Source organism: Ictidomys tridecemlineatus, chromosome 6, assembly GCF_052094955.1.
Source record: "Ictidomys tridecemlineatus isolate mIctTri1 chromosome 6, mIctTri1.hap1, whole genome shotgun sequence".
In the NCBI taxonomy this organism is placed as follows: domain Eukaryota; kingdom Metazoa; phylum Chordata; class Mammalia; order Rodentia; family Sciuridae; genus Ictidomys; species Ictidomys tridecemlineatus.
In genome coordinates this window covers 24,169,300-24,188,635 of record NC_135482.1, presented here as the reverse complement: position 1 = coordinate 24,188,635, position 19,336 = coordinate 24,169,300, and the positions used below count along the sequence as shown (strand labels likewise).

Here is a 19,336-nt window from a genome sequence, read left to right as displayed (position 1 = left end):
CCTGCGCCTCTGGGATTACAGGTGTGTACCACCGCACCCAGCCATCTATTGCTTCTTATCAACCCCTACACATTCTTTTAATTTCAAATGCCCCTTCTTCCAAGAAGCCTTTTCCAATCCCAGAAAACCTGCTTCTCCTTTCTGAGCTCCTCCTGCAGTCCTGGGCTCATCCTGAAGCACCTCCCACCTTCCTCTTATCCCTCATCTGTACTTTAACCCCCAGCAGACGGCAAGGGAGTGACCCAGGAGAGAGGGCATCAGAGGTGCACCCAGCCTGTAGCCGGCACTTCCCTCATCCACAGAAGGCTGTCAATAAATGTTTCAAGAGCTATAGTGATATCATTCTTTACTCCAAGGGGTCTACACTTATTATAGTCCGTTTTTTTGCTGCTGTGACTAAAAGACCTGACCAGATTAATTGTGAAGTAGGAAAAAAGTTATTTAGGGGCTCACAGGTTTTCAGAGGTCTCCAGTTCATAGACCTCTGGCTTCATTCCTCAGGGCTCAGGATGAGGCTGAACATCACACTGGAAGAATGTGGCAGAGGGATCCAGCTCACATGATGATCAGGAAGCAGAAAGAAAGACTCCACTTGCCAGGTACAAAACATTTACTCCAAAGGCACGACCCCCAAATGACACCTCCTCCAGCAACACCCTACCTTCAGTTACTACTCAATTAATCCCATCAGGGAATTAACTCAATGACTGGGCTAAGGCTCCTACAGCCCAATCATTTCTCCTCTAACCCTTCTTGCAGTCTCACACATGAGCTTTTTGGTGAACATCTCATGTTCAAACCTTACAACACTGAAGTTATTTAAGATGCATGTTCACAAGTTCTGCCCAGGTAACTCTGACAATTCCAGGTGGAGATTTCTCCCCAATACCCAGATAATGCATTCTGCACCATTTCAAACTGATTCAACTAGAGATTTTTTCCCCCAAATATTAATGTGCAGCAAGCTATAAGAACATGAATAAGGACCTTAAACTTTAACTGAAGTACAACTTACTCTCATAAAAAAGCACATGTAAATTACGCAATGAATTTTTACAAACTGAACAGACTGCGTAACTGGCACCCAATTAAAGAAACAGAGCAGAAGCCCTGGGTCCCCTTCAATCACAATTGTATCACCCCCACCACCAGGGTAACCATGATCCCGACCTTAATAGGTGTACAGTAGTTTGCCTGTTACACACATACTCTTATGCTCAACATTCTAAGTTCCATGAGAATTCATTCTTGCCCTCTTGGAGCACATAGATCAGATCAGATTAAGTTGTAAAAAATTTCTGAAAAACCTATTTGACATTCTCTTTTGGTACTAGGAATTGAACTCCAGGGTGCTCTATCACTTGAGTTACATACTCAGCCCTTTTTAAGACATTTTTTACTTTGAGACAAAATCTTACCAATTTGCTGAGGCTGACCTTGAGCTTGTGATCCTCCTGCCTCAAGCCTCTCCAGCCACCGTGCCTGGCACCCTGACATTCTCTACTAAGAAATTCTCTTCCCCGTTTGGAGATATAAAGGTTTACACACGTTACCTTACCAAACTGGGCAGTAAGTCACCACCTGCTCTTCCTCCTTTAATTCCCTGCTGGGCTGGTCAGCCAACTGGGTGGTCTCCACGCAATGAGCCTGGTTCTCTTACACGCTGCGATCTGGCCAGCTCCTATACACACCAGGGCTTATGCAGAGGGCCGGCTGACTTTTGCCTTACTTCAAAGTCCTAACAATGCCTGGCATGTCCTCAAGAGACAGATTGGGGGAAGCAACAACATTTAAAGTCCAAATCATCAATCTTACTGCTTCAGCAAGTCTCAGTTAAAAATGTTCGATGTGGGTATAAAGGTAGAACTATTCAGGAGCTGTACCTTTCAGCCTTTTATAGCTCGAGCACTGCATGGATAATTGAGGGCCAGCCATAAACATTACTGTTCAATGCTCATAAATTCCTTGAGCACGAACTGAAATTAGCGTATGTGCTTGGAAAAGCTGTGAGTTCTGCACGCTTCACCTAACCTGGGCTTGGCACTGGCTCCACACAGTGCACCTGGGCTTCCGGGTCAGGACATGGGGAAGAAGAACAAAGGTTCCCAGATCACCTGGCATCAGCATGCTTGTGGACTATGTGGAACAGGAGACATGGGTTCGTTTTGGCACTGACATTTACTAGCTATGTGTTCTTGGGTAAATCAAGTCATGTCAGTGGGCTTCACTCCCTAATCCATAGAATAAGGAGACAGAACCAAACAAGTCAGCGTTAATACTTGTATAATTCTAGGAAATGTTAATTTAAGCTGTTTTACTATGTGACAAACTGCAACATAGCCAAGATCGCCTGCAACATAATCAAGACAGACTGCTTTGGTTTTCATCTTGCCACTACCTTTATGGGCTGTGTGACCTTGCAAAAATGACTTAACCTCTTTTTGCCTGAGTTTCTTCTTCTAAAGTTGGACATAATGATTTCTCAAAAAGAAACTGCGAGGAATAAATGAGATAATGCATGTAAAGTGATTTTAAGACCTCCCAGCATGTAGAATGATTTTAACATTTTTTGACAATGATTTTGCTATTTTTATCCAGATTTCATTTTAAAATGTGCCTGTATGTGAAATCTTAAAGGGAAACACGCTTCGAAGTGTTAACAATAGTTACTTTTGCACCGTGGGTTACAAGGTGTCATCTTTTTTTTTTTCCCCCAATATGCCTTTGTATTTTCCAATTTTTAAACATAAAATGTATTACTGCTTTGGCAGAAAAGATGTTTTTAAAAAATGACAACTAGCCTCTTTCAGCCTCCCAGAGCTCCTGGCGTTATTACCTTGGATGAAAGGCAGACCAGCAGCACACCGGGGGGAAACACCATTGCTACTTGTAATTTCCTTCCGGCAGCAGAGACACTTCTACTGTCACTCAATGTTCTAGAACAAAGGCTGAGGAAGCCTACATCCTGGACAGACATCAAGAGCTGACCCTGAGTCATCCAGCCACAATCCCAGCTCCTGTGCCGCCCCATGCCAGCTTCCCTCCCACCGGAGAGATAGCACAACTCAGTCAGGTGCTGCCTGCGCACACTGCTCAGGCTTCCAAAGGGGGCGTCTCCCCTCATACTCCGCACTCACCCCCAGAGCCCCAGGGGGAACTGCACCATCAGGGATGCATGACCAGTGCAGACACACCACCCACAGCCCCAAGGGATGAACTAGAAGGGAGAAGTGGGGTTCCTGTGGACCCTTGCTATGGTGTGGATGTGGTTTGTCTCCCTCAAGTGCATGTCTAGAAGCCTGGTCTCCACTATGGCAGTGTGACAGAACCTTCAGAGGTGGGGCCTCGTGGAAGTGATGAGGTCATCGGGGCTCTGCCATAGTGGATGCTTGAATGCTGCTCTCACAGTAGTGTATGGCTTCCCCAAGAGCCGGTTGTCACCTCATACCCTTGGATCCTTCTACACATGACAAGTTCCCTTTCAGCTTCTCTGTAACGTTGTGGTGCAGGCAGGAGCCTCACCAGGATGCTGATGCCATGCTTTTTGGACCCTCCAGCCCCCAGAATTATTAAATAAACCCCTTTATAAGTTACCCAGCCTCAGGTGTTTTGTTATAGCAACAGAAACTGATAAAGACAGGGCTGGGGTTGTGGCTCAGTGGTGGAACACTTGCCTAGCACAGGTGAGGCACTGGGTTCAATCCTCAGCACCACATAAAAATAAATACAAGTATAAGTAAACAAGAAATTTAAAGAAATAGAGATAAGACAGTCCTGAAGGACATGGACTGAGGCAGGGGTCCTCTGAGGTTCTGAGGGGCACAGGCACAGAAAGGTCAGAATGATGGAAGGTGACAACTGCCTGTTTAGTCCTGAGGCCACGTGATGAACCTCTGCCACTATGGCAGAGCCCCGATGACCTCATCACTTCCACGAGGCCCCGCCTCTTAAGAAGGCTGAGCTTAGACATGTAAGGAAGGGTGAGGTCCTTCAAATGGCTCCGGTTCCAGGGCCACGGTGTTCCTGAGCACTAGTGGGTGCAGATTTACACACAGCCCACAAGGAGCTCCACGACCAGTATGTAAAGGCTTTTAAAGCCTCTGTGGCCTAGGTGTCCTCATCACTATCTCATTTCAGCTGAACTTTGCTTCAGGGCTAGAGCCAAGGCTGTTCCTACAGCTGCCAGTGCCTTTTTTTTTTTTTTTTTAAGTCTATTTCTTGCTTGTGCCAACAAGTGTGTGCTCGGCTGTAGGACTCAGGCTGCAGTTTCTGGTGCTGGAGGTGAATCAGTCACAGGATCCTAAGATTCTGCTCAAAGAGACGCACCTGTGACTTCCTCTACACTATGCTACCCACTAACTCCCAGGGCAGTACACAGGACAGTACAGCCTCACTCCACGCCCAGGAGTGAAAGGTCACAGTAGTGATAAGTGCAGGATCTTACTATAAGATTAAAAACTCTCTGAGGCAGGTTCTGCTATTTTACAAACAAGGAAATTAGGAACAGAGAAGTTAAGTAAGTGGCGGGGGCGCAGAGCTAGTCAATGGCACAGCAGGATGGAAATGCAGGCCATCTGTCTCCAGAGCCTCTCTAACAAGGGAGTGCTTTTATGATGAATCGGACACTGTGACCAAGATTGTGGATGTGTTCACACTTTTCTTCACATCCGTGTTCTGAGAACACAGAGGCTTGAAAAGAATGTATGTTTCTTGAAGTCCATAGATAATACACAGTTCGGCGGGAGCTCGACTGAGATTTATGACACACAAGACTGACCAAGTGAAAGCCCACTCTGCAGTGTCCCCAGCATGACTGCCCAGGCTTGTGTGGACATGCTGGGCCTAAGTCAAGCCCTCTGTGGGAAACCCCCTCAGACTGGACCAGGTGTCATCATCTCTGCAATGTCCCCTGCACAGCCTATGATTGCTTCCAGAAGCTGCCCCATCTCAGGCTTGACGGAGTCCCGATAGCCTATTCTTCTTGATCCATAGTCTCAAACACTGAGGATAAAAAGCTTACTGCTTTTATTGGAACAATGCCCAGATATTTATAACTGCTCTGAGAATGAGATAAAAACAAGAGAAAGGACCCAGGGAGGAAGCAAGCCATGTCTAAGGACCTATCAAGGAAGACCTGCATGTGCCTGGAGGGAGGGCAAGGCACTCTCCCTGCGCTGAGGGAAGGGGTGCCGCTCAGCACGGCCCTACAGGGGTCCTCCATGTGGCTACAGGACAGCAGCTTCCTACTAGTTCTCTACTGGTAACATACACAGAACTCTGAAACAGCTTCCTTCTTGCTCCCCTGTGGACATGTCCAGCCACGCAGTGAACACCTGGTTTTCCTGTTAACTTGGTCTGGAGCTAACCTGTACCGAAATCACTCTGAAGGCTCACCAAGCTGCCTCTCTCATCATCTTCTGATAGAGACGTGTCTGTGGGTTCCTGTGGACACCTGCTCAGGCTCCCCAGTTGCTACATTCTTTGGAAGAAGAAAACCAGGCCTTTCCCCCACCATGTGATAGAAAGGAACAATTTTAGGGATCTTCATCTGGCATCCCAAAGGACATTTTATTAGTGTCTTGGTCAAATGTTTGTTCTGATTTGTTTGGGCAAGGAACCCATTTCCTTGTAGTTCAAGTCGACAGTAGCACACGCTGAGCTTTAAGTCAGTGCCCTGCGTGCTGTGGGGGAACGGAGCCGTTGGTTTTACCATGAGGCTTCATTTTGTCCAGCATCCTCCCCTTCCCTCTCGGCATCACTCACCAAGGAAACTCTGGAGCATCCCAAGGTAGAGTAATATCTGGTTCCCCTGAAATCAAGAACATCTGGAACCACGGCGAGAGGAGGTGCACCACTGACAGCCCCATCCTGTCTCTAGGGATGGTGGTGTGCAAATCCACAGTGTAAAGACGACGAGGCAGTGTTTCAGGGTCTCAAAAGCAAATTCCTCAAGCACTAACACACACTCGATACTGTAATTACAAATAATTATCTTCTCATTAAGCCTCTACCAGGCGACACCGATAACCTACTTTGAACTGTCTGCACCGGAAAATACATATTTCTTCAAAATAGCTTATAAGTCACACTTTGAATTAATACAAACTAATCCCTCACAAAATCAGTCTGACTCGGTAAAGACTCGCTACACATTAAATACACACAGGATTAAATGAAAGGGGGAAAGGGCCAGGTTTTAAAAGATCGTCCCTGGAAGCACAGCAGGGGTGGGCCATGGTAAGGAAGAACTGACCTTGCGCTGAGCACCAACAGCAGGTGAAGAATGGCCATGTCTCATGGGAGGACACCCTGGAAAAATGACCCCATGAGGCTGTCTCCAGGAACAGCTCTGGGAACTTGGGCACCTGGAACACGGGTAGTGTGGGAGAGGGACGCATCCTGCCGCCACTGGGCCCCCAGCTCTCCAGGCCTTCCTGAAGGGCGCCGGCTCCCTCCTGTGAGGACAGGGCGGGGCGGGTTCTGAGGAGGAAGCAGGAAGCCCACTTTTAGGACTAAACCCAGAACATACGTCCACTGAGGTTTCTGGCTCCTAACTCAGAAGGAAAGGGAGCCCCAGAACCCTGGGTCCTACAGGAAAGCCTTGCAGGGGGGCTGCACCTTGCTCACCGACATTTGCTCATTCCCACTGGTTTCCGGTCAGTCAACAATTTGGAGAGGACAGCGAGGAAGGCAAGGTGGGAACACCATGTCTGCTCCCAGAGAACCACCCTCATATATTGAGGGAGTGGAGGTGGCTTGAAAGGGTGAGAAAAATGAGTCTCCAAGGCCCTGGGCCAGTAGGTAGAGAAGAAAGGCCAGCTCTGGGGCAGGTCTGCCTACTGCTGAGGACTGTCCTCCTTTGCCCCCCTTACCCCAAAACACACAGGGTGGGCACTCTTGGGAGGCACATGTGCTTAATAGAGATTCTGATGACAGACGCCCAGCACCTGTCCTGCAAGGTCTTTCAGCACCTCTGACCCCGAGGAGCTCCATGTGGGGTGCTTTGTATCCTCTCAGGCACTGTTAGGTTTGGATGTGAGGTGTCCCCCCAAAGCTCATATTAGACAATGTAGGAATGTCCAGTTAGATTATGAGACCTGCAACCTAGTCAGTGGATCAATCCATTTGATAGATTAATAATCTGAAAAGACTACTGTGCTGGTGGTAACAGTAGGCAAGTAGGGTGTGGCTGGAGGAAGTGGGTCACTGGGATGTGCCCTTGGACTCTATCTTGTCTCTCTGGCTGTCATGACAGCTTCTATTTCCAGGCCCCTCCACCATGATGTTCTGCCTCATCTTGGGCCCAGAGCAGTGTAGTTGGCTGATGGTGGACTGAGTCCCCTGAAGCTAAGCCCCAAATTAAAACTGTACCTCCTCCAAGTTGTTCTTGTTGGGTATTTTGGTCATAGTGATGAAGAGCTGACCGACACAGACACACACAACAGACCTGGCCATCGTGATGCTTGGAGCCTGTCTACGTACAACCACCAGAGTGAGGCTGGAGCTGCACACACCCTCCCATGCAGTCCCCACAGCTCCACAAGGCAGGGGTCATTAGCTCTGTTTTACAGATCTGGAAGTGGGAGGCCTCAAATAATTGTGGCTATAGCCTAAAAAGCAACAAGAGCCAAGAATTATACCAAAGTTTAGTTATCACCCTTAATTATATTCTGTTTGTCTGATAAGCCAGCCGCCCTGAATACTTCAAGAACATTGATATTTCTATGTTAGCTCCTCTGCCCAGCCCAGGCTTCCGGATCTCCTTTCCAATGTACCTTTCAAAGATTCCAAAACTGTCTTTTCCAGGATGCTTGTGCTGAGCTGGAATCCATGGCTTCCTTTGTGCTTTTCCCCAGTTTTGCATTTACCCTGCAGATTGCTTATTCTACTAGGTAAGGTAAGTATTTGCATAACGCTTGCTCCCCATTACTCAGGAGCCTCTCTAAAGAGGAGAGCCTAATAAGCTACCTGTGTCCATCCCATAGGCTTTCTCAATAGGACCTCAGTGCTTGCTGAGTGAATTAGTGGTTGACAAACAGCCCACTGGGGCAGCTCCTCGGCTCTCCTGTTTACATACTCTCAGCTGTTTGCAATGAAATCAAGAATCTGCAGCTGAGGTTGTGCTCGACTGTGCTCAGTCTGCTTTTCACAGACTGGACTGTGAACTAACTAACCGTTCATGGTTTTGATTCATGTGAGAGGTCAAATATTCAGGAACTGGGATGTCCCACGGCTCTCCGAAGCTCCAAGCAGAATAAAAGTGATCAACTGCCAAATGATAAACATTAACACAACGTATAGAATATGCAGGTGTGGTCCCTTCCTTCCTCAATGGCATTTTCCTCCCAGGTTCAACAGGATCGCTACCAAGAACCCAGGTGTCTGCTACTTTAAACACATTAATATGTTTTGATTCAACCCATTATTTGTGAAGGCGTACAGAAGTCTTGTCTTGAATTAACTGAAAAACTCTGAATTTATCTATTGTGCCAGCAAGATTATCAAATGTGCTGCAACATGGATGGACCTAGAGATCTTAATATTAAGTGAAATAAACCAGGCACAGAAAGATCAGTACCACATAATCGCACTTATTTGTGGAATTCTACAAAAAGCCGGGCTCGTAGGTCTAGAGAGCACAGCAGTGGTTATCAGAGGCCAGGCAGAGGAGAGATGGTTTAACAGGTAAAATGTCACAGTCAGATAGGAGGGATAAGTTCTGGTGTTCTATTATATAGAGGGTGATTACAGCTAGCAATTCTATAATTCAAAATACAAGAGTTTTTTCTTTTTCTTTTTTGGCGGTGCCAGAGATAGAACCCTGGGCCTTGTAATCACTTGCTAGGTCATCTAGAATATGGAATACATTGCATTATAACACACAGGAACTTTTTGCTTTTTGTCTGTGCTGGGGATCAAATTTCTACTACTGAGCTATACCCCCACCCCTAGAAGAGAGGATTTTGAATGTAATTACCACAAAGAAATAAAATGATTCAGATGGTAGACAACCTAAGTACTGTGAGTTGGTCATTACACGATTTATAAATGTAGCAACCTATCACACTGTAACTCCTGAAGATGTAAAATTATTATCTGTCAATAAAAAGATTCTCAAATACTTTCTTGTTCCTTAGTGAGGTGGGGTAGAAGAAACAAAAGATAGGTAAAAAGGAGACAAAGGAAAGGACTAGGAAAATCTAACTTTAATCCAACAGCCTTGGAAGTTCTGCCAACCTTTCCTCCACATCAGTTGTCTCTCCCAGGCCTGTCACTCCCAAATTTCTGGGAACTGTGTAAATCTTAAGAGTTGCTGAAGATTCCTGTCACCATGAGTGACAATTACCCTGTACACTATTAAACAGCCCTCTAATACATAAAAAAAAAATAATAATAATTTCAGAACAGACTGGGCGAAGGAAGATACAAGATACCCTCATATCATATTTCACCAAATTTCCTTTAAAAGAAGAGCCTAAGAACACCTAAAGCATCCCTCGAGACTGGCCACATTCTCCCCTGAATGTGTTTCTGTCTTCCTAAATAAATCTGTGTCCAATGCATCCTTAAATTTTTCTGCAATGATGTCAAGAACCTGACTCATCCCGAGTTTCCGGACCCTCTGTGGGAACTCTTCTTACCTCCTGCAGTGACATTAGGAAATCACAGTTCAATATAACATGAGCTGAAAAATACAGGTATCCCAGGTCTGGAGGTGTAGCTCTGGTAGAGTGCATGCATGCATCAGCCCTGGGTTTAATCTCCAGCACAGCTCCCCCACAACAAAATAGTTTTCTGTTATAAAGCAATGTACTCCAAATTCTAGATGAGAACCACAGTAAGAAACACATTTATAGTGTGTACATATGTGTGTGAGTTGTGTATACACACACACGTGCACACATACACGAGTTTTATAAAATACTTTATTATGTGTGTCCTTTTATCTTTCAAACTAAGATGGAAATGACTTGTTTATTAGAAAAGAACAGACCTTAAGAAAAATAACACAAGAGAAAATAGGCAAGATAGTTCAAATTTATTAAAAATATGGCTAGGGATGTGGCTCAGTGGTAGAACATTTGCCCAGCATGTGCAAGGCCCTGGGTTCAATCCCCAACACCACAGAAGATAATAAATAACAAATAAAAGGACTTACTAGTTAGTAAGGACTTTATATATAAGCATCAAATAGCTTTCTAAATGTTTCACATACATTATATTTTATTTTCCCTTTCAAGAACCTAAGATTAGCATTATTACTCCCATTTTATGGATGGGAAAAGTAAGCGGCTTGTCTGGAATTATCAAGCTGGTAAGTGGCAGAGTTGGGATTCCAGGCTGGGTCTACTGGCCCTAGGAATATCCTCCCTTTTATTGAGAGTCTACTGTATATGCCAAACCAGGGACTAGATACATGTCATCAGACTTTTCTGCTTTAGGCAGTCTTGGTGCCATGAGGCAATTACTGGAGACATTTTCAATATGACATTGATAATAAGAGAAGAAACAAGCTTAAATCTCAAGATATCTTGCATAATGAAAAATGTAGGTTGCTTCTGTTTTAACCACTAATAATGATTCTCAGTGCCAAACTGCACATAAACTCCCTCCATTGGCTCAAATCCTAGCAAGTTCTACAGTCACCAAATGCTCTGCTATCAAGATACAGGTAAGAGGAGACTTCCTTCTCTCAGAATCAGATTAAAGGCACCAGAGATTCATGTCTTAGGCAGACAGGCATGCTACAGGAACACATTGTTTTGTAGTCTGGGAGAAAAGTAGTAAATGGAATTTTGGACTGTAATTTTTAAGATAAAACACCGAATCACAACCTGACGTAGAACCCAAGTCTATTTTTAGGTTGACTATTTCCAAAACAGAGGGAAGAGCCTGCCAGGGCCCAGTTACAACTCATTACAATAACCAGGCAGCTCAGATTTCTCAGGCTTCCACAGCCCTCTCACTACACAGAGTCAACTCCCTGGCGGGAGCATAACTTAGTGGCTAAGCGGCAAGAGTTCAGAGCCAGACTGCCTGGGTTCAAGTTCCAGCTCTTCCATGTTCTTGTATCTCCTGGGGGAAGCTATTTCCTCTATGCCTTAATTTCCTAATCTGTAAAATGAGGACAGCTTTCAGTACTTCACAGGGTGACGGGGAGGACTCTGTGAGCTGGTACTGGTGCAGTGCTTGGAACTGGGCCTTGTACAGAGTACGAGCTGTTAGTGATGGCTATCACTTATTAAATCTCACACACCCCAAGTAAGTGGAACTCGAGGACAGGCCAGAGTCGAGAGCAAAGATGCTGCTGCCCCATGACTTGAGCGCCTCCAGCAGGAGCTCATCTCCACTGCCCCAACATTCATGGAACTTGCCTGTATGCCTCTTGCAGCAGAAAGGGGTGGGGGTGTGGAGAATGACAAACAGGTCTCAGACGACTCACAGCAGGATAAAGTTTCAATCAAACCTAATCAGTAACTTAAAAATTATTTTCTGGTGCCAGGGATTGAACCCAAGGCCTTGTGCAGGCTAGGCAAGCACTCCCCAGCTGAGCTACATCCTCAGCTCCAAACAGTAAATATAGTTTTTATTTACTTACTTTTTATTTTTTGTTGTACTGGGGATTGAGCCCAAGGCCTTGTACATGCTGGGCAAGCACTCTATTACTGAGCTACATCCCTAGCCCATACAGATAAGTTTTAAAAGAGGCTCTCATACCCAAAAAACCTAATGACAGTGCTTTACAGAAACTAATATTTGACTGCTTGAATCTTTTAAAAGGGTTCAGTACATCAAAAGACTAAAATTGAATTCTCAGTATCTGACCCTTAACTTTTTTAAGTAGGTGCCATTAGTCTATACTGATATTTTCAGTAAACCTAAGACCCTGGATTAAGACTCTAGACAGATGGCTAACACTTTGTGTGGCCAAGACAAAGTAGAACAAGGGGACACTGTATTAGACAAACTTATCTAATGATCATACCTTGCTGCTTCCTCTAAAAAGCCTGACTACTTCTTGAGAGTATCAGTATTATGGCACAGAAGTCTGTTCTTTATAGATAATGTGTGGGGTTTTGGACTCGGTTACTCTTACTTTCACGATCTTACGTATCAATGGCCTGTCCAGGCTCTCTTCACCCTTTATTCAAAACTATCACTAAATTCTGTTATCTCTGTCCAGTAGTTTTTGTCCAGACTGACCTTCCCTCCCTCTCCTCAGGCCTCCCCAGCTCAATCCAGACCCTCCTTTCCCATCTCCTCTACAAAGGGCAGAGAGTTTAACCCGGTTTCATCACTTTCAGCCTTTCATTCCTTCAATCCATCCACAGAAAGTCATTACCCTAATCTAAGGTGCTTTGATGTTCAATGGTTCTTCCTTCAGTAAAGGAACTGGGCTTCTTCTCCAGCTGGTACTAAAGTCCTACATGGTTTTCCCAACTTCCCAATGTCTTTTTCCTTCTTTCTCCACCCACCAGATGGCCCTTAGCATTTTAGTACAGGAGACATTAAAAACAAACAAACAAAAAACCTCGATTTTTAACATTATCCTTTTCTGGACACAGGATTTCCACGGCCTCTTATCCAAATCCTACTTTTCCTCCAAACCCTCTCCCATGAGGCCTTTCTCAAGGACTTCTCCTTCCTCACCCATTTTGGATGTTATTTGTACTGTTAAGTCGGTCCCTGCTTGTTTGAGCACACTTGTTGCTGAAAGCATTACTTTTTAAGGTGCCACACAACATTAAGCACAGAACTGACAGTTGTCACTGAGTAGCACTTACCCACTAACCATTTTCTTTATGATATATATATATAGAGAGAGAGCAATATGTTGCAAATTCTGGATGAGGCCCACAGCAAGAAATACATATTATCAATGTATACATTCATATATGTGCACAAATACTGGAAATTGAAATGAAATTTTATAAAGTAGCACTTTGCTACATGCAATGTGTATGTATTTTTTAAATACATTTTTTGGATAACAGTATATAAGGAAATTAATTTGTTAGAAAATTTTATTATGTAGAAAAATTCCTTATTTGCAGATACATATCAGAAGCAAAGTACCCTGGTGTTTGTATATAACTAACTTTGAAAGAGACTACACATACATAATGCAGACCAAATATGAAAATTTGTATTGTTGAATATGGATAAGTAGATGGGCATCTGCTGTGCTGTTCCTTCTTTTTTTTGTATGTGAAAACAAAATGATACCTATTACTTATTAAACTTACTTCATGACCAATGAATGAGTTTCAATTCTATTTGAAAAATACTGTTTTATAATTAGGAAAAGGATAAGCCACTATTTCTATGTTTGCCAACTATATCTAAAGAACTTTAAGATTCTGAAGAAAGTTTCTCTGGTTACTCCCTGGGCAGTGGGTCAAAGAAAGGCTTAATTTTCTATTGCTTTGAGTCCACTAAGCTTCCCTTCAAAAGTCTTCCTATGAAGGTTTCTATGACCTACTGCCACCTTAGTAGGAAGGTCTAAGATTAAGGACTAGTTTTTTACTTGCAAACATCACAGAATCAGAATTTACTCCCAGACTCCCCATCCTAAGAAAAATCCTTGTGATTTTCATCAGGACCACATCTGGGAACACCAAAAGTTCAAGACAATGCCTGGAAACTAAAAATGCTCTAATAAACACTGTACTTGTGAAACTTTCCCCCTTCCTTCTTCAATAATTGGTTTTAATACTAAGTTCTATGAACAGAATCAGTTACATCTCATGAACTAACGCAAAGTGGGAAGTGTTCCAGATAATCTGAATTTTTAAGTCTTGCTGATTACTAATTTCTCAATTTCTAAATGCCCAAGACTGTGTTCCTATTGATCAGGGTCATCCACAGGATCAAGTTTAAGTCGTGACACACAAGTGTCCTCAGGAAGATAACCAAGCCAGATCAACCAGGGGACCTCCGTTTGCGTTAACTCTCCAGAACCTAGGTCCCTCATTTGGGAAAACAAGGTGGCTGAACCCTATGACCTACACAGCCCTCACGGTTCTCATACTCAATAATCCTGTTATTGCTGGGTCTGTAAAGCCGGCAGCCCTCACACAAAATGCCAATGATCTTGTTAATGAACTAAATTACTAGCACAAATAAACTGACACATATTGACTACCTTTCCTTCTAAAGAATCTTACCAAAATGAAAACTATGCAAATAGTAGTTAAAAATCAGCAGCAGCAAGTAAAAGGAACAACAAACACAACACAGATGCACATTATGTGTATAATACCTAAAAAAAAAAAAAAAAAAAGGAACCACACACAAGAATGTACACAAAAAATGTAGGATCATGGTAATTCAGCAGAGAGAACAGTGGTTACCCTTGCAGGGTAGCGAGAACAATTCACCAGAAGGTGGCACCAGGGAGCACTGGGCACTGACAACATGGATGTAGATGGTAATCACCCAGTGCCTACGAAGGTGAGAGGTATGTAATTCCGTACAAGTTATATCTGAAAAAAGTTAAGTATAAAATGAAAAGGACTTAGATAATGAAAATGTAAGAGATGTCAAAATTATGACCTCATAGTACCTATAACATTGCAGGTGCTCAATAAAAAAAAATTAACATATAATTCAATTCTTCAGGAAAGGATTTGGATTTCATTAGTCTGTCAATTTTGCTGATTTTTTTCAGCTCTTTAACATTTTTAGTTTCCAAAACATTCATGACACTACCTCATAAATATTTGTTTTTAGTACCAGAACACAAAAGAATTGAAAGAAAATGGAAATCTGTATATTATCGAGCTAGTGGTATCTATGGTGTAATTCAATACATCAGATTTAGACACAAAAATATTTAATTTTAAATTCTGCAAAATACAGCAAAATCTTCAATACCATGCGGATGCAGACTGTTAATGCCTTGTTTCATTACATAATAGTTACTTGGAAAGCCAAAGTTTCTCTGAATTTAACTAAAAGCACACAAAGTACAATTAGGGCTTACTCACTTACTCAGACCAAATTGTTTTTATGATAGCTGAAAGAACTGATATAAGTTACAAGCCAGGCCCACCAAAATACAGAATTTCCACTTTTTTCCCCCCAAAATGTTCTTTTGGGTATCTTTTGTGAGCCAGACACTGTGCTAAAAGTGTTGGGATGAGAAATAGGGTTATGATAAATTCAGCCCTAGAAAAGTGTTCACTGGGCAGAGATACGAGAACTACCTGTATATAGGAACACGGAGCCAGGCACAGCAGTGTGCACCACTGTGCACACTTGCACAGTGTGCAACTGTGAGGCTGAGGCAGGAGGATCACACGTTCTGGGCAATCTAGCAAAGCTCTGTCCCAAAGGTTAAAAAAAAAAAAAAAACCTAAGGCTATACTTTAGTGGCTGAGTGTCTCTGGGCTCAATCCCAAGTACTGTGCAAAAAAAAAAAAAAAAAAAAGGATAAATGAAATAAAGTACCACAGAAACGAAGCAGGGTGTCGGTGAGAAGGCTTCTAGGAAGGAGATACTTGACTTGGACTTGGAGGAAGAGGCTCAGACCCCAGCCAAGAGAGATAAGCAAGGAACACAATGCCAAAGCAAAAAAGCAGGCAGAATGTTTGGGGAAATAAAAGTTGTCTGGGGTGTCTAAACTTGAAAATCATTTTAAGTCAGGGCACAACTGAAGGATGAGGCAAAATAGATGTACAGGGAAGTATTTCTTTTTTTTAAAAAATATTTATTTATTTTTAGTTGTAGTTGGACACAATACCTTTAATTTATTTTTATGTGGTAGTGAGGCTCAAACCTAGGGCCTCACAGGTGAGCGCTCTACCACTGAGCCACAACCCCAGCCTTAGGGTAAGTATTTCTAAAAGGAAAAATAAGGTACTGAAGAGCACAGCTGGCAGCAGGTTCTGTGAACCATGCTACACTTGATGTTGATTCTGAGAATAAAACAATGATACATAGAGAAGCAGAAACATAAAAAAAGAAGAAAACAAAAGAACCCATTACATCCTATCTTAAATACAAGCCATTTAAAATATTTTTTGAGACCTGAGGGGGTGGGGGTCAGGTCTCATGTTGCCTGTGCTGGGCTTCTAACTCCTAGGCTGAAGAGATCCTCCTGCCTCAGCCTCCCAAGTAGCTGTATATAGATGTATATCCAACTGAAACCAGTTAAATACTTACTAATTTTGTAAAAATGCAAAATTTTGATTATACTGTATTTAGGGATTTTGATTTGGTTCATGGGCTGTGCAAAGTCACAGAAGGTTATGTATTCGCATGATTTGGTCAACATATTCCAGGACACTCATACTCCACTGAATAACAATACTATGTGAGTCTCTGTCTAAGAAGCCAGGAGCATGCAACCTGATGTACTATTAGGAAAACACACTTGTAGCAGCAGGATCTGACACTAAGAATAATTGAGTTTTCGCCTAAAAGAATATTATCAATCACATGATGAGAAATCAAGCACTCTGTATCATAAATATAAGACTGGTAATCTATGTCATCACCACTCATTTCTGGGGATCTAAAATACTAAACAAATTCCAATCATTAGCTAGGTGCGCTGGCGCATGCCTGTAATCCCAAGCAGCTTGGGAGGCTGTTCAAAGCCAGCATCTGCAATGGCGAGGCACTAAGCAACTCAGTGAGACCCTGTCTCTAAAGGAAACATAAAACAGGGCTGGGGATTAGCTGGGTGCCCCCGAGTTCAATCCTTGATACAAAAAAAAAAAAAAAAACCCACCAAAAAACCCAAATTCCAATTTATTATCACATCCTTGGTAGTTTGTGTCAGGGGGCTGGACAGATTACAAAGAGCAAAGTTTCCACCTGGGATGAAAGAAAAGGAAGGACAACTTCCCTGAAAGGTGCAGGTGTGAAAAGAGAAATCCCTGAATATATGCTGTACATCATATTCTCCCCACAGTAAGCCACAGTTACAGAAGAGCTTCCAGATTGTTCCAGCTGCAGGAAAACACCACAGTGAACTGATTTAACTGTGACTCAAATTCTGTCTAGGGGAAAAAAAAACAAATTAGATTAATAAAAGGGGGGGGGGAAGTGTGTGTAGGGAGGAGAGAGAAGGCAGTCTGGGAAAGTTTCGATGCCAGATGCTTTTTTTCCTCTTTACTGGGAATTGCAATAGACCAAATCATGGGTCTGTACCTGGCACAGAGCCCTAACTCCCCCAGAGACCATGAGAACTTTCAGATAGGAACACCTGCTCTGAGCTTATTACAGAAGTGTCTGTGTGCAGAATTACCACTTGAAAACATGCTGATTTTATGCCCAAAGGACAAAATGCCTTTCTTAAGAGACTTTATTCATGTTTAGTTCCCTAAGATAATATGAATGATAGAGTTTTGTTTTTTTTCTTTGACTTGGGAAAGCTGACTCCAACAGTTGCTAACCACATAATAGTATCTATAATTTGGCACAATTCATTAATTTGACCCAGTCCATCTAATCAGCATTTCAAAATGTTAGAAGACCATCTGCTCGAGATTCACCAACTGAGAACATTATGAAACTTTGTGTCACTCAAGATAATACCCTGAACTTGATGAACTAAGATTTCTTTGATTTCTATACTTTGATGTCTCTGATGCCATTCATTACTTTGGAAGCTAGTATGATTGTTTTATTATTAAGGCCACCGTCACTATATCTGCAAACACTGAAATCTCTGTACCTGAAATACTTGGCTGGACTGATTTCATCCTGATTAAATACAAAGCCAACCACCAGTGAATATACACTTCATGTTACAGCACTGACTCCAAGTGTTCAATCACACATCATTAGACACAAGGCATATTTATTTTATTAAAGGGAACATCCTTCAAAGGAACTAAACTATATATGTAAACAGAGGGAAAGTGGCAAGCATAATTAGGCAAGAATTAAAGGAGAAACACACTTGGGTACAATCATTAACTTTCTACTTACACGGCATCTTTCATCAAAAATTTAAATGAACCAAACTATTCTTGCCCTAACCTAGGATATGATTATCTCAAAGTGTTAGAAATCTGTTCTGAATTTCACATGACAAGAGTGACAGCCATTCAGCCATTAGGACTTATCATGAAGTCTCTCCTCTCCCCTGCCCACAACATTCATGAGTTCTCTTTTGTCTTTCTAATGGCTGACTCTTCTTTCTCTTGAGCATCCGACAACTGTCTGGCCAAGCCTTTAAAAATATTGCATATGGGATCATTGTAACAATCTCTCATCCACCTGTTTCCCAGCTGCCTTCTCAACAGTCACACAGACTGGTTTCAGGATGAGGATGAAATTCCTCAAGTTGGACGTCAAGGTCCTCCATGTCTTGGCCCAGTCTTGTCTCTGTCCAGATTTTGTACTCTGGCTCTCTTCCCTAGACCCACTGGTCTGACCCAGGTGAGCCTGATTCAGATCAAGCACAGCAGCCCAGATCACCTGCACCAGCCCCCAGGCCTCTGCTCACTGGCTGACCTTGGGCACAGTCCTTACCACTCCTTATCCTCCACCATGTACTGGATGCTTTCTATATGCCCATCAGTGTGACAGATGTTTGACGTATTTTATCTTTAGTTTTCACCTCAATTGTGCAAATCATGTTTACTGTATCAAAGAAAATTAAGGAACATGACAAGGTTGTAAATTAGGGAGTGCGAAGGCAGAGTCTGTGTCCAGGTCTGATTCCACAGCTTGTTTTTTTTTTTTTTTTTTTTTTTCAAAGTCTCAGGCTTCCTGGGATGCCATTCCCAACCTTCTACATACTAAATTCTTAGGGATCCTTCGCTTATGGCTCAACTTAACCTCTTCCACACAAAGTATATTCTGATCACCCCAACCTAGTAATCAGTGTCGCTCAGAACTCTTGTAGCTAAATCATTTACTATTTCAGATTAATTTTATCTATTTATTTTGGCAGCCTCAGAGCCTCATATTATCTCTTGAACACAGCAGACATTTAATTGTCTTTGTAAATAAACCATTTTGCTACTTTACTATTATTTCCTATGGATAAAATTCCTTATCAGGCTGATTTCAGTAAGTGAACAAAAGAAGATTCAACAGTAAGGCACTTATTACAATCTTACAAACTAAGATCAGAAAACAGGGCTAATTTGGAGACTTAAAAATATCAAATACCTAAAGTGCTTTCCTTTGTTTTTACTTCACTATCCTCGGAACATTTTATTTGTTCCCTGTGGAGGTACGAGTTCCAGGAATCATATGTAGACAATCCTGGCTATGGATGAAGACACTTCTCTTTATTTTATTAGGAAAGGAAACATTCTCCAGAAACTCAACAGATTTCCTCTTGGGTCCTTTTGGCCAGCACTGAGTCACA

General features: G+C 42.8%; 1 protein-coding gene across 10 annotated transcripts in view; it reads right to left on the bottom strand.

Moving 5' to 3' along the window:
- Tmcc3 (transmembrane and coiled-coil domain family 3) overlaps positions 1–19,336 on the bottom strand; it is a 261,814-nt gene that overhangs the window by 13,383 nt on the left and 229,095 nt on the right. Inside the window, exon 1 of one of the 10 annotated variants that reach the window (XM_021725800.3) lies at positions 6,254–6,395. The exons of 7 other annotated variants lie outside the window; for them this stretch is intronic. In XM_021725800.3, the coding sequence (XP_021581475.1) occupies positions 6,254–6,298 (45 nt within the window). In that variant the 5' untranslated portion in view covers positions 6,299–6,395. Of the gene's footprint in view, positions 1–1,553; positions 1,841–6,253; positions 6,396–19,336 lie in introns of those variants that run through there. 2 more of the 10 variants (XM_078052998.1, XM_078052997.1) reach the window with 2 other exon arrangements.